This window comes from Asparagus officinalis, chromosome 2 (genome assembly GCF_001876935.1).
Source record: "Asparagus officinalis chromosome 2, Aspof.V1, whole genome shotgun sequence".
In the NCBI taxonomy this organism is placed as follows: domain Eukaryota; kingdom Viridiplantae; phylum Streptophyta; class Magnoliopsida; order Asparagales; family Asparagaceae; genus Asparagus; species Asparagus officinalis.
This window is the reverse complement of record NC_033795.1, coordinates 3,545,865-3,561,254: the sequence shown is the minus strand read 5'-3', so window position 1 is coordinate 3,561,254 and position 15,390 is coordinate 3,545,865. Positions and strand designations below refer to the sequence as shown.

At 38.5% G+C, this 15,390-nt stretch overlaps 1 protein-coding gene across 3 annotated transcripts; it reads left to right on the top strand.

The window, feature by feature from the left end:
* On the top strand, positions 6,484-14,769 carry LOC109829957. Of its 3 annotated transcripts, XM_020397064.1 has the most exons (12): positions 6,484-6,608; positions 7,043-7,198; positions 7,274-7,491; positions 7,632-7,699; positions 7,808-7,953; positions 8,043-8,149; positions 8,458-8,658; positions 9,094-9,395; positions 9,441-10,232; positions 10,330-10,426; positions 13,594-13,674; positions 14,374-14,769. In XM_020397064.1, the coding sequence occupies exons 1-12, from the start codon at positions 6,563-6,565 to the stop codon at positions 14,443-14,445; spliced, it is 2,286 nt and encodes a 761-aa protein (XP_020252653.1). In that variant the 5' UTR covers positions 6,484-6,562; the 3' UTR covers positions 14,446-14,769. The 3 variants fall into 3 exon arrangements, with proteins under 3 accessions (XP_020252653.1, XP_020252652.1, XP_020252654.1); XM_020397063.1 differs by having other exon boundaries at positions 9,094-10,232; XM_020397065.1 differs by lacking the exon at positions 6,484-6,608 and having other exon boundaries at positions 7,120-7,198; positions 7,265-7,491; positions 9,094-10,232.

Sequence of the window (15,390 nt, the reverse complement as noted above, 5' to 3'; positions counted from 1 at the left end):
AGCCGACCTACGGATGGGACTCACAGCGGCGGCCATCGGATCACAGAGATCGGAGGAGATCTTGAAGTATCGGGTAGGAGAAGAAAATAGAGGGGCTAGGGCACATAAGTTGCTGAGAAGAGGGAACTGGGCCTAAGTGGTAATGGGCCATCTTATTTGGGCCAACAAATAACAACAATCTCCACCTTTGGCCCAAAGTAGTGCACAAAGGAAAAACATGGAACTGCAGGACTCATCATCGCCAAATTATTACTTGTATGATCACAAAGAAAATACAAGCAATGGAAGAGAATACACAAAGTAAACTCAGATCACAAAGATCGGGGTAAAATCACCGAGCATACCAAGTCCACAAAGGACCGAACTCTACCAAACGGTCATCGAGTTCAAAGGGGAAAAGAATCACAAAGCTACTAACAAGCACAAAGCAAGTTAATAGGCCACAAAGGCAACACACAAAGCAAAGGAAACCCAGACCGGGAGTCGTACACGACCTCTTAACAAATTGATTGCTGCGACGACCCACTTGGCGGTGCATGTAGAAAATCAGGAGCCCGTTAAAGTTCCACCCTCACGGAGGTGTGAGTCCAAACGTGTGACTCCTGTAAAGGCCAACAAGGCAATGTCTACTCAGAAGAAGACGCGTCGGACAGACGAATGCGTTATACCTGAGAACCCATGTGAGCAGCCGATAGGTTCTATTAACAAGCACAAAGCAAGTTAATAGGCCACAAAGGCAACACACAAAGCAAAGGAAAATTACCCAAAATCAAAATTCAAGATTCTTTGACACGAGATAAATTTTTCAGCAGGCAAACACTTAGTACCCATGTCAGCAGGATTAAATTCAGAGGGAATTTTCTCTAACTTGACAATACCCTTTTTAACTATATCCCGAATGTAATGAAATCTAACATCAATATGTTTAGTTCTATCATGAAAAACAGGATTTTTACAAAGTTGAATAGCAGATTGACTATCAGAAAATACAACCATATTTTTATCAAGAAAACCAATTTCAGATATAAGGCCCCTAAGCCAAATAGCTTCTTTAAAAGCTTCAGTGGCAGGTAGTAGATAAAGCAACAATGGGTTATAATTGGGATTTCCAACTTATGCAAGAGCCACACAAAGTAAACACATAGGAAGTGGTAGATTTTCTATTATCCCTATATTTGCATAATTGGAATCTACATAGCCCGCAAGTTTGACACCTTCAGAACACTTAGAAAAGGTTAATCCTACATCCACAGAGGATTTCAAATATCTTAAAAGCCACTTCAAGGCATTCCAATGAGGCATACCAGGGTTTGACATATATCTACTCAAGCAACTAACCGCATATGCAATGTCAGGCCTAGTACTAACCATGAGATACATGACAGATCCTATAGCATTCGAATATGGCACCTTCTTCATATCATTTATTTCAGTTTCAGTATTGGGAGATTGATCCTTACTTAACACAAAATGGGAAGCAAGAGGCACATTCACAGATTTGGCATCAGACATAGCAAATTTACTCAAAATTTTTTCAACATATGAACTTTGGTTTAAAACTAGAGTAGATTTGTTTTTGTCCCTAATAATATTCATGCCTAGGATTCTTTTAGCATCACCTAAGTCTTTCATGTCAAAATTTTCACAAAGACATTTTTGAACATGCTCAATAGACTTCAAACAAGGACTAACAATCAACATGTCATCCACATAAATTACAAGAAATACAGGCACAGAGTCTATATTCTTATAATACAGGCAATGATCAGCAGTTTTCCTTTTAAACTTTAAAGATTGCATGCATTTATCAAATCTAATATTCCATTGCCTAGGTGATTGTTTTAAACCATACAAAGCTTTTTTTTAACAAACACACATGATCAGGCAATTTAGGGTCCACAAAGCCCTCAGGTTGGTGCATATAAATATTTTTATTAAGATCACCATGCAAGAAAGCAGTAGTTACATCCATTTGTTTTAATTCCCAATTAAAATGAGCAACTAAAGCAAGCATAATTCTAACAGTAGTGAATTTGACAACAGGAGCAAAAAATTCAGCATAATCAATTCCCTCCTTTTGAGTAAATCCCTTAGCTACCAACCGAGCCTTAAACCTAACATTTTCAGATTCTTGTTTTACCTTAAACAGCCACTTACAGTCCACTACAGAACAACTAGCAGGTTTAGGAACAAGTTTCCATGTTTGGTTAATTTTTAGGGATTCCATCTCACTCTTCATAGCACTAATCCATTCTTCAGAATATTTTGACCTTAATGCTTCTTTATAAGTCTTAGGTTCATTGCACTCAAGGGATTCAAACACATTAAAGGCAAACTCAGACATATTACAATCTATCAAATTGCAATCTCTATATCTTTCAGGTTTCCTAATGTTTCTTTTATTTCTATCCCTAGTGAGTTGATAATCATTCAAATCATGCATGTTATCTATTTCCTGCATATCATGCTCCACCTCATTTGGAATAATCTCATCTTGATTTTCAATAATTATATCATTCAATTTTTCTTCAGGAAATGATTTGGGTTGATTAATAATAGGCTTTTGCTCCACCTCATTTGGAGCATCATTTTCAGGAATAGGAACATGTAAAGGTAAACAAGGAAATTCATTTTCATTAAAGACAACGTCTCTGCTTATCACTACCTTAAACCCCGGTTCACTCTTATTCCAAAGCCTATAACCTTTTACCCCTTCAGGATATCCTAAGAAAACACATTTCTTAGATCTAGGTTCTAACTTATCAATCTTTTGATGCACATAGCCAGCACTCCCGAAAATTCTCAAATTATTTAAATCAAGAGGTTTGCCCGTGAACACAAATTCAGGGCATTTCCCTCCTAAGGGAACAGAAGGAGACCTATTAATCAAATAGGCCGCAGTACAAACAGCTTCTCCCCAGAACTTCTTGGAGAGCCCAGATGTGGCCAACATAGCCCTCACCCTCTCTAAGAGAGTTCTATTCATCCTTTCAGCAACCCCATTGCTGCAGTACAAACAGCTTCTCCCCAGAACTTCTTGGAGAGCCCAGATGTGGCCAACATAGTCCTCACCCTCTCTAAGAGCGTTCTATTCATCCTTTCAGCAACCCCATTCTGCTGGGGTGTATAGGGAACAGATTTATGCCTTTTAATACCCCAAGTAGTACACAAATCATTCAATTGTTTGTTACAAAACTCAAGACCATTGTCTGTCCTAAGAGTTTTTATTTTCTTTCCCGTTTGGTTTTCAATCATAATTTTCCAGTTTTTAAATTTATCAAAAACTTCAGATTTTTGTTTCATGAGTAAAACCCAAACTTTCCTAGAATAATCATCAATTATGGAAAGAAAATATTGGTTCCCTCCATGCGTAGGCACACTAGAGGGACCCCACACATCAGCATGCAAATATTCAAGTACACTAGTGCACTTAGACTGATTAGGAAAAGAAGAAGTAGGAAAAGTAACCCTATGTTGTTTTCCTAGCACACAAGATTCACAGAAAGGGATGGGGGATATTTTATCACTACCAAAGTGACCTCCTTTATGCAAAATTTCTAATCCTTTATTACTCATGTGACCTAATCTATTATGCCATAAAACAGATTTATCACCTATCACAGAGTTAACAGAATCAAGCACAGGTTCAGCATGACAAATATACAAATTATTTTGTTTTTTAGCAGTAAAAACAACAAGAGACCCTTTCAGAATTTTCATAACCCCTTTACCCCATTTTCCCTCCAAGCCATCATTTTCTAGAGATGCACAAGAAATCAAATTATAACGTAAATCAGGAACATGCCTAACATCCTTCAAAGTAAACACAGAACCAGAGGAAAACCTAAGGCATACATCACCAGTTCCTAAAACATTGCATTTCTTTTCATTTGCCATTGACACAAAGCCATTCTCTATTTTCTTGTAGTTTGAAAACAAGGTTTTAAAAGGAGTCATATGAAAAGTACAACCAGAGTCTACTAACCAATCTGATTTACACAAAGGATCAGATAACACAGAGTTCAAATATGCATAATCACACAGATTATTAATCATGAAAATCTCACCCATTTTGCCCTCACAGACAGCCATATTAGCATGTTCATTTTGCTGATTTTTCTTAGGCTTAGGACAATCTTTAATAAAGTGACTAGTTTCATGACAATTATAGCATTTTTTAGCTTTAAACCTGGACTTAGATCTACCTCTTCCATTTTCAAATTTTTTCTTACTTGATTCCCCATTACTAGCATTCTTTTGGTAATTAGACTTATTCTGAGGCCTACCCCTCACATGCATAACCTCACCAGAATTTTTATTTCACCCAGAATGTTTTAAATCTAATTCCTTACTCTTAAGACCATTGACCACAACATCAAGGGTAACCTCATCTCTACCATATTTAATAGCAGATTTCACATCACTATATGAGTCAGGAATAGCATTTAGAAGGGCAATAGGAGTATAATCATCTATATGTTTATCACCAGTTAACTTAATATCTGAAATAAGTTTTGTGAAAACATCTAGGTTCTCCTCAATGTCCTTAGACATATCCAATCTAAATTTGAAAAAATTTTCAAGCAAAAACATTTTACTGGGCAAAGAGGTTTCAGTATAGAGTTCTTCAAGTTTATCCCAAAGAGTTTTAGCACAGTCCAAAATTCCAACTTTTCTAATCACAGAGTCAGATAAGTTCAAATAAATTGTGGAACAAGCATTTTCGTTCATTTCCGCCCGTTTATTTTCAGTGTCAGAGGTTAAATAAGTCTGACCAACAGCCCTAACGGACTTCTGTTGAATTAAGATGCATTTTATTTTTTGTTTCCAAATGCTAAAATCAGATTTTCCGTTGAACGGAGCCATACCATATTGAATCATACTATATTGATTAGCAGCGGACATTTTTCACACAGAAAAACAAACAGCAAAAAAATAGCACGATTTTGGTAATTATCCGGCTCGAAACGTGTGAAGCAACTAGCACGAACAAATGAGAAGAACGATGAACACAAAGTTCTTGTTTCAATCTCTTTGATCTTTCACACGAGCACTCCCCAAAAAAAACAGTATTTTAATTTCTGAAAAAAAATTTAACAGACCCAAAGATTTACTGTAATTTTTTCAACAAAGGCAGAGATAAATCAGATTGAATACCATTGATTTAACTGTAATTATTCAAACAGATTGAATGCAGAGGAACAGCAAAAATGGCGATGCAGACAAGATCAAGCTAATAACTACAGAAACAGATTTCCGTCACCTCACCTGAGCGAAACCCTAGGGGAGGGTTTCGACCTTACCCTTGCGGCCGTCTCTTTTCTTCCTATTCCAAGCTACTACCGGCCCTTCACCTTATATGGGGAAGGGGGCAGCCGACATGGAGGAGGAGGCTAGGGTTTAGAGAGGTAGGAGCCGACCTACGGATGGGACTCACAGCGGCGGCCATCGGATCACAGAGATCGGAGGAGATCTTGAAGTATCGGGTAGGAGAAGAAAATAGAGGGGCTAGGGCACATAAGTTGCTGAGAAGAGGGAACTGGGCCTAAGTGGTAATGGGCCATCTTATTTGGGCCAACAAATAACAACACTATTAATTAACGTTTTCCCTTTTGTAACTCTTTTAGTTTATCTCGCTAGAAGAGAGTTAAAATGAGTCGAGAAATAATATCTAAGAAGAGAATAATGTAAGTGTTCATGGTGGCTATCCGACAATAGCATAAAATTATGATAGTTATACGACAATGATGTGAAGTTCATGGTAGTAGCTTAGTGAGTTAGTCTTATAAAAATGAATAAATGAAACAACATAATTCATAGCTGTGATGATAGTATATGATATTTTCATATTGACTTAACAATTTTACACTATTTCTATCTAACAAAAATGATTAGGGTATGCAAAAGGCTCTGATGAGTGATGATTCATGATATAGGGAGGGAGGGAGGGAGGGTGAGAGAGATTATAAATTTATTGTTGTTGACATAAATCATTGGGGTGAAGAATTATGTAGCGGGTTTTTTTTAATTCTATAATTCAACCCAGAATCAAACCCAAGAACATGGGAACCGTATTAGAATCTTCCAACCGTCCATATCACCCAATATATTCCAGTATTAACCGACAATACCTTGCAATTTTATTTGCAGCATTGACCCTGATTAGCAAACAAGCATGCTGTCTCATTCTTCATGATAATTCACAAAGTTCAGGGGGTTCTTGTCATTAGAAAGGTTTTAGGTGGTTCAATCTGTGCAAAAATCCTTGAGTTCAATGGGTTTTCTGAAATTTCCCCTTTTTCCAAATAAAAATATACGACGCGACCAGAAGCGATATGATTACCCCACAATTCAGAGAGTCAAACGTAGTTAGTGGGTCCCACTCTTACGCAATGGGTGTTAGAGATAGGGTGCCTAACATTTCCCGCTCGCGATCACTTGAAAAAAAAATTCGGATAAAACGCATCAAATCCCGTGCATATTCAAAAACACGGGAACAAAAAACAAAAAACAAAATAAAATCGAAGTGAGAACGGAGACTGTAGATCTCTCCGTCGCTAAGATGACCGAAGAGAGAGAAGCTCCAATGCTTCAGTCTCCAATGACAGGTACCCTTCTCTTCTTCTCTCTAGGGTTAGGTTTTTCTTCAGATCATGAGGTTTTATTTTAGGGTTTTCGTCAATTGTTTGTGGTTGAAATAGTGTAACTGATATGAAAAAGAGCTATTTTGTAAGAATTTGGCCTGCATTTTTCAAATGCAGGGCCATTCGAGGATGAGATGGACCATGAGTTCTTAGTGCTTTCCATTAGGGATTTTTTTTTCTTGTTTTTTATTCATCTGATGGTTCTCGTAAAGTTGGTGTTTTTTAGAGAAATTCGAAAGATAGAATAAGTAGATTAGAAATTACATAGTGTAATTGCAAATTTAGCTACATTTATTTTATTTTAGTTTCAAAATTCTATCTGTTTATGGGTGGGGGCTGTTGATGTTGAGGAAATGAGTTATTTTTGCTAGAATATAGTCTGTGTTTTCCACATGCAGGGTCATTGGATGATGAGATGGAAGAAAAGGAGAATCTTTGTTCAGTCCAAGAAGACAAAATAGGGGCTTTGATGCAGAGAAATAGGAACAAAAAGGTTGGAGGATGCAACTTGAGGAAAAGCTTGGCTTGGAATCAAGCTTTCTTTACTGAGGAAGGTGCTGTATTTTCCAAAGGATTACGTCGCACGCATTTATCATTAAAATTTTTTAACATAATTTCAGTTTGATCAGGTGTACTAGATCAGATGGAATTGTCTTTTCTTAGTAGATCTACAAATAAATCAAGTGACAATCTTGCGTCGGTTAGCGAGATGTCGCCACTGACAGAGTACAGTAAAAGCAACATTAAGCCGCCACCTCATGGTCCTGTTACAAACTCTAAAAGGAAAGATTCAAGGCCCAGAAAATTATTCTCCTCAAGCAATGAGGAGCCAGAAGCACATGGGATGGTTAGTTATATTGGGATAGGTTTTATGTTGTTTTCTCTGTCAAGTTCCTTGGTTCCCGATACTCAGCATGTTATTAACTGATTTTGTTTGTAAAGTGAAGTTCTTGGGGTGTTCAACTAACTTTGGTATGCACTTGTCAGACATCAGGAAAGAAACCTTCAGCCAAAGGCATTTTCAGAAATATTCCACGATCACCATCTACACATTCATATCCTTTTTCCTTGCATTATTTTAGAATGATAGTTATTCTTCCATTCAATGTTTTGTACATTTGTTCTCCTGTTTTATTTATATGTGATCTTAACTCTGAGAATACACAAAAGAGGGTTGCAAATGTGAGTAGAGTAAATCCAACATCAAAACTCCCAAAGTTCACACCGGCAAAATTACATTTACCTTTTCCCACAACTTCGAAGAATGTAACTACAAAAAGTTCCAAGACTGATCATAGTGCTGTTAAAGGTTCTTTTCTTTCTGAACGTGATTTAGTTTCTCAAGGTGGTTGTAATAGAATTATGTTCTCTGATTATCTGTTATCATATGTCTTGTAGTTAATGTTGGACAGAATGCTAGTGCAAGACTGTCCAATGCAAAAATGGACCTTGCATGCTCTTCCTCTTCTTCCAAATTTTCTGCTGAAAATCATGGGAAAATTTTGGTAAGCTAAAAGGAGCATTGACTACTTATTTTGCTTAGTGTACAAATGAAATCAAACAACAATTTTTTTTTCAATATACTGTCTTAACAAAAGTTTATTAAATACTGGAAGAAGATACTGTCTTCAACACAACAAGAATAAGCCTTAATCCCAAAATTTGTTATAAAATCATTACTTGAAAAATTATAGAAACATATGAGTCAAGGTTTTGGTCCAGTGTGAAATATTTTTATAATTCTCTGTCCTTCATCTTTTACAACTTTAAAGCAGTTTTTGAGATTTTCTCTTCTGAATTATGGTGGCCACAGGCTGAGAATTATACTGCCACTTCAAAAACGATAACAAACAGATCATCCTCGTCCAAGTTGCATGTAGCTGTTTCTTGTGCCCCTGCTAAAGCAGCTCCTTTGCTTCCACAAAGCCAGGATTCAGGAGGTCATCCTCCTCCCACAAATGCAAGGCCATCAGCATTGCGGATGCCATCTCCGTCATTAGGATTTTTTCGTCAGGTGAAGTGTCTATGCCCTCTACACGGTCTCTGTTCTTAAAGACTTCTGTTTGTGGGCTTCTGACAAACTATTAGCATAACTACATCATTGGTCATTACGTTTAGGAGTTGGCCCTTAAATAATCAGAACGTGAACACATGCCATGATGAAAACATTGCTTCTATATGGATATCTGTTTCTAGCTTATATATAAGGTTTTAAGTTTTTGATAGTAATATGGTGCGATAACATTCTAATTTATGTTTTTTTAAAACCCCGTCTTTTTGTTATTTTAGTGTGTCTCTACACATACTCATGCTGACTGAATGTAAAGTAACCGACTTTGTATATGATATAGAGCAGAGTTTACCATGGCCTTCCATTTGACATTCGTTATTCTTAGTATTTATTTTGATTTAACATTGTTGTGAAACCTTTCATTTTCCTGTCTTGTAGGAAAAAGTTTCTCCTTCATACCGCAATCAAAATCAGGGACAAACCCAACCATCAGAATGTAAAATATCTTCTCTCAGTAAACCTATGAATCTGAGACCGATTGGTTACATGAGGCCTCTAACTACTTCAGTTGGATTGCAAAATAGAAAAGGTACTGGTGCAGCAAATCCTAATGCAGCTTCTGTCATATCTAGCAGCTCTCAGGCCTGTTTGGCTTCGAGTTGCTTGAAGCCGCCTGTGCCTCGTGATATTTATCTTAGAACAGAAACAAACTCAGAGATTAATCGAGGTAATGTTGTTAGGAGAACACCCAGTAGTTCTGAAAGGTCTTGCCGTCAGATGGATAGTAGAGTACAGTTAGGATCTGATCTCTTGCTGGTTGACCAAGATATTAATGAGCAGTCTGTAGTATCACCTTCACAGAATCCTGATTTTGGTAGGGTCAGGGAAATAGAGCATGGTGCTAGCTCACCAAAGATGAGCAGTGAATCCTTTGTGCAAAGTATCCAGCAATTTTCAAAAATTAATGTTCCCGGGGATAATTGTGATGATTACCCACCTCAAGAAGATTCCAACAGTGATCTTTCATGTTCCAAGGAATCACATTTATACTCTGAGCTACAAGAACATGACTCAAAAGAAGTACAAGGTGTTTTCAGGGAACATATTCTGTCCAAAATGTTAGATGACAAAGTCGTGAGAGATAGAACATATTCAATTTCCACTGAGAAGAATCTATCAGCTGGAAATTCTAATTTTTCCTGTCATTATCCGGTTACTTTTGAGAACAAACAATCAGTTGGAGCTTCTGTTTTTCCCTCTGACTTGGAACTTTTGTTTACGGCCAGAAGCAATTTGTTTGATGCTTCAACAGAAGCTGACCTGTCTATAGGAAAGGAATCTCCAAGTGCTTATTCTAGTAACAGTTTTGAAGCTGATATTCCTTTATCTTCAAGCTCAGGGATATGCAGCCATGTTGCAGCATCTAGATGGATCGGTTTGACAAGTGAACCAAATAGTAACCTCTTAGAAAAGCATGAACCAGTGCATATAGAAGAAATGGAGTTTCAAGATTCCAGACCACATTGTGACACAATAAAAGCCGTCAGCTCAAGGAAACAGGATTTGTCGATGTGCGAGTGGGTATTCGAGGCTATCAAGATAACGCTTTTCTAAGTTTTATGCTTTAGAGAACATAGCATGCATCTGATCCTTGTCAACACTCCTTTATTGCAGGCATACGACAGGTACTGATGCTTCACGTGGTGAGGTTTTGCCTAATGCAGTACCATTCTCAGATGAGTGGGTAGCTGCTCTTGAGGCTTTGGGGGAGGTTAGCTTACTTTACATTAAAAAAATATTGAGAAGTTCTTTGTTGAATATTATCCAACTACTATTGTAGTCTACAAATTAATCATTTTTACATATTTATAATGATGTTTAAACTCTATTCACGGCATTTAGTAATAGTGGAAAGAAAACTCTTGCAAAATCTTCTAAGAAGCACTCCGTAGTTTCTGATTCGTAACAGACCCATTTCAATGGGAGACACCTTCGTACTGACTGTCGCCTCTTATCAAATTTGAGTATACTTCGAAAATTTGTCTTCTCCCTGACTAATTAGTGATCCAGAACAGCATTACATCTTTTCCTCCTTGTAGACGGTAAAAATTACCTTAGCAGATAAACATGAAATCCGTCTGCGTATTCAAGTTGCCCGCACGAACTGAAAATAGGGCTCACACGCGTACTTGACTCGCCAGCACGAGCCAAGACCACGCGATCACCAAATTCGCCCACATTTGGCGATCACAGATTCGCCTGCATGATTGACTCGTCCGCACGAGTCGACATCATCCAAGCAACTGAAATCCGCCTGCTTACTTAGTTCGCCTGCACGAGCCAAGAGTCGAACTCGCCTATAAACGGCAAACTCGCCAAACTCGCTAGAGTACTTGGTGACTGCTATACCACGTACAGGGAGGGACCTTCCTACTTCCCACGACGTGAAGGGAAACAACACAGTACTCTGAGCCCATCAAGTAGCCGCTCACAGTACGAGTGATTGGTCAAATCCATGCAATCGTCAAGTCCTCTTGCATGAAGCTCGCATCGCCTGCACGAGTCAAGAGCTGAACTCGCCTACGATCAATAAACTCTTCAAACTCGCCAGAGTACTTGGCGGTTGCTATACCACGTACAGGGAGGGGCCTTCCTACTTCCCACGACTTGAAGGGAAGGAGCACAGTACTCCGAGCCCATCAAGTAGCCGCTCACAGTACGAATGATTGGTCAAATCCATACAATCGCCAAGTCCGTCTGCATGAAGCTCGCCTCGCCTGCACGAGTCAAGAGCTGAACTCGCCTACGATCAGTAAGCTCGCTGAACTCGTCAGAGTACTTGGTGGCTGCTATACCACGTACAGGGAGGGACCTTCCCACTTCCCACGACGTGAAGAGAAGGAGCACAGTACTCCGAGCCCATCAAGTAGCCGCTCACAGTACGAGTGATTGGTCAAATCCATACAATCGCCAAGTCCGCCTGCATGAAGCTCGCCTCGCCTGCACGAGTCAAGAGCTGAACTCGCCTACGATCAGTAAGCTCGCCGAACCAGACAGAGTACCTGACAGCCGCAATATCATGCGTATAGGGATGGGCCTTCCCGCTCCCACGATGTGAAAGAGAGAGTACAGTGCTTCGAGCCACTCAAACGGCCGCTCACAGTACAAGTGAGAAGTATGATATCTCCTAACAGTACATGGTTATATCCCATGATTCAAGGAGTGACCACGCCGTCTCTCCTCTATTTAAGAACCTCTCCTGGCTACAGAAAGGAGGTTCGGTTGGCTCATAGTTAACTGATTAATTCAATCGGTTAGCTGAACCATAGCTCTCAACTCTCGACGGAGTTGACGACAAGCTCTTTGCATGACCTTTGCATTATAGCATCCTCTCCTAGCTTCGGGCCCTGATCGCCATCGAACTCGGAAACTCGAACTCGACTAGCACGAGCTTTTACTGCGTACTTAAGTTCACCAGCAACCTCGGTCGAATCGTCCAAGGGAAGCAGACTCGATGCGAGAACCGAGCGAGGCGTCCTATAGTTACCAAAGTCCCCACGTTAAACAAGGAGGGTATTCCCTCCGTTTCTGTTGTAATTTCGATTCATTAGTTTGTAATAAGCTATTCTTATCAATACAAACGAAATCCCTGTTTCGGGAGATCAAAATTTACACCTACACTCCTCCAAAGTAATCATGAAAAACACTGAATGTATGTTGTTTTAGAACTCCAAATCAGCATTTTAAACAAAATATGCACGCATCAGTGATCAGTCCTCTTTGGTTCCTGTGAATGAAAGCAATTTTCAGTGAGATGAACAGTTTAACAGTCTTCCAAGGACTGTAATTTATTAAAGAAAATATTCAATGCCCAAGGATTACCATCTCAGATGCATTTTTTCATTTTCAGCTCATGAGAAGAATTAACCATCTACCACTGTATATCCTGACAATTGCTGCTTCTCAACATGATCATGTCATTTCCTCTGTTGATTCCATTTCTAAATTGCTTCTGCGCTCTTTCTTTTTTTGTATGAAAGATCTGATTTGCTGGTTTTTCCTATTCATTGGCACTTGACACGGATGTCCAATTTCACTTTTCTTCTAAACGACTCTGGATTCTGGTTTCAAAAAGTTGCCTGCTTTTAGCAAGTTTTGGTTGCCATCATTAGTATTGATCTTAATCTGTGCTCCTAGTAAAGCCTGCGACGACGAAATCGGTTGCTCTTTTATGATGAGCTGGTTTATGGGTGCTTATTGTGAATTTGTCTTCTTTGCGAGTTATTGTATCATTTTAGCAGGGATAGTATCTATAGTCAGTTTTGTGTGTTTAGTTTGGAACTGTGACCATGTTTTGGACGTTGATTTGGCTTATCTTTGAATATAGTTACCTTCTCTCAGATTCTTCCTGGATTAGAAGAATTTTGGAGAAATTTTCCCTTATTCATGAGGCCAAACTGCTAGTAGATATTCCTACTTGTCGACAACAGAATCTATATGTTGCCTTTAGTTGACTTGTCCAGACGCTTCGTATGATGTTGTTATATGTACATTCTACATCTTGCTTACAGTTGATTGATTAGATATTTGGTTGGCTAATCCATGTACTTCCTTTAGCTGCCTTTGCCAGCGACTATTTCACTGGCTCACAGAGCACAGACATTAGGAATTTAGATTGATATCAGGTTGATAAGATCTGCTCTGCTCTTCCGTGATGCCTTCTCAAACTTAGGAATGTGCTCCAAGTTGAACCTTACATCTATGTGGAAAACATCTTAAATTGGTTCTTATAGACATCATTATACTATAGCATGAACTTTTTTGTTCTGCAAATAACGCCTTAGTTTTTTTTTTCCTGCATTTATATTCACAACTATATATAAATCTTGCGTATATTTTCCTTATTTGGTTTCATGCCTTAGCATATCTATTTTACAGGACATACTGGAAAAGAAAACAGGCCCTGTACAACATTCGCCACCAGATAAAGCTCTGCCAGAGCCCAGTCCCTGGTCACCGGTACAATCTCATTTTGTTTCATATTGATTACATTTATTTTCTATTACTTGCAAAGCCATAAATCTTATATTGTATGGAGATACTTAAAATTACATACAATATCACGTCCAAAATGCGTGTCTGCCGCTTGTGGCCATGACACGGCTTCATATTTGAAGTATTCATGCTAACCTAACACAAACCTTTTGCTTTTGCATTTGAAGTAGATAGCGATAGCTCTGATATTTTTGGTTTACAGATTACATATTAATCTCAAAGTTCAATACACACTGTCATCTGAACGTTCCCTATGCCTACCAGTGTAAAATCTTGATTCTCAGCAAGATTCCCAACTAAGAAAATGTAACACCCGAGTCAATGTTTCTGTTCTTAGAGCTGGAAAAGAAATTACGAAAAATGGATTAAACAAATCACAGTAGACTTTATGACAGAATATGATTAGTTGTTTCTCCTCGTCATCTCCTCTTTTAGTTTCATTATTCTTTCTGGAGCAATGTTGACTATATGTCTACTTCTCATACTACGTGAATCTGTGATACTATGAAGACAGCAAGCATGTGGGATTTCAATTATGATGATGTCCCGAGTCTTGTACCAAAGTTAGTATACGAACTGTAGCGTAGTTAGCATTGCCTTTTTCCTTCATACATAGTATGATTTAGCTCCCAGTGTCCCAATATTGATATTCTCGTATTGCAGGTTAAGAAGAAGGCTCAAGATATCGGGCCATATGACTGTACTAAGTACTCAAAGAACCTTCAAGAAATTTGAAGCGGCAAAGTTACTGTAGCTTCATCCTTCGATATACCCCTCTTCTTTTGCTTCTTCCTCGGTCTAGAAATGGTTGTAGACACGTAGAGCGTTCCCCGTCGAAACTACAGGCATCAATTGTACAAGTAATCGTATCTCTGTGAAGGGAACCTCAATTTTTTGAGCTGTGTACGGCCGAACAATTCCCTGTGAAATCAGTTGAACTTTTGAGTAAAACAGTCATTTGCTTGCATTAGTTTTCGGGCTAACCTTAATTTGCATTCCCTTAGAGCTCTGTACAGTTTGAAGGATATTTGAGATATACTGAAACGAGCTCCTACTTAATTTATCTGGTACAAAGAAACTAAGACGTCGGTGTCGATCTAGTTTGGTCATCATAGCTCATGTGTTCTTTTAGTAGAGGAACGAATAAAACGCATTTTGGTGATGTTATTAAATTCAGAATAAATCATATAGCCGATTATTTTGATATAAAGCCTTCAATGGTCTACTGCAGGGGACAGGGAGAAAGTATCCAAAGTTGTCACCAGCTTGATTATATCTCCCTTCAGCATCATCAACAATGGCTTAGGTGAATTTGGTACCGTTAATAGAAAAAACTGCAAAGAACCCCCATTTTTATCTTTAAAATAACAGATGAAGAAATTTTCTAAATAAACCTATTCACATTTTTTTTAAAATAAACCCCTTTGAGTTTTTTTTATAATGACCGACCCACTTTCTCGTCACGTCAACATCGTGGTGTGAAAGTGCGTCGATTTTTTTTAATCACGTTCCTAAATAGTCAGGATTGCCAACCTCAACTATTTAGGAGGTTGCAAAACCCCAATTACAATCCTAAACCCAAACATTCTATACCCTAAATAGTCGGGGTTGGCAACCCCGACTATTTAGGAACTAGATTAAAAAAATCGACCCACTTTCGATGCTGACGTGACGAGAAAA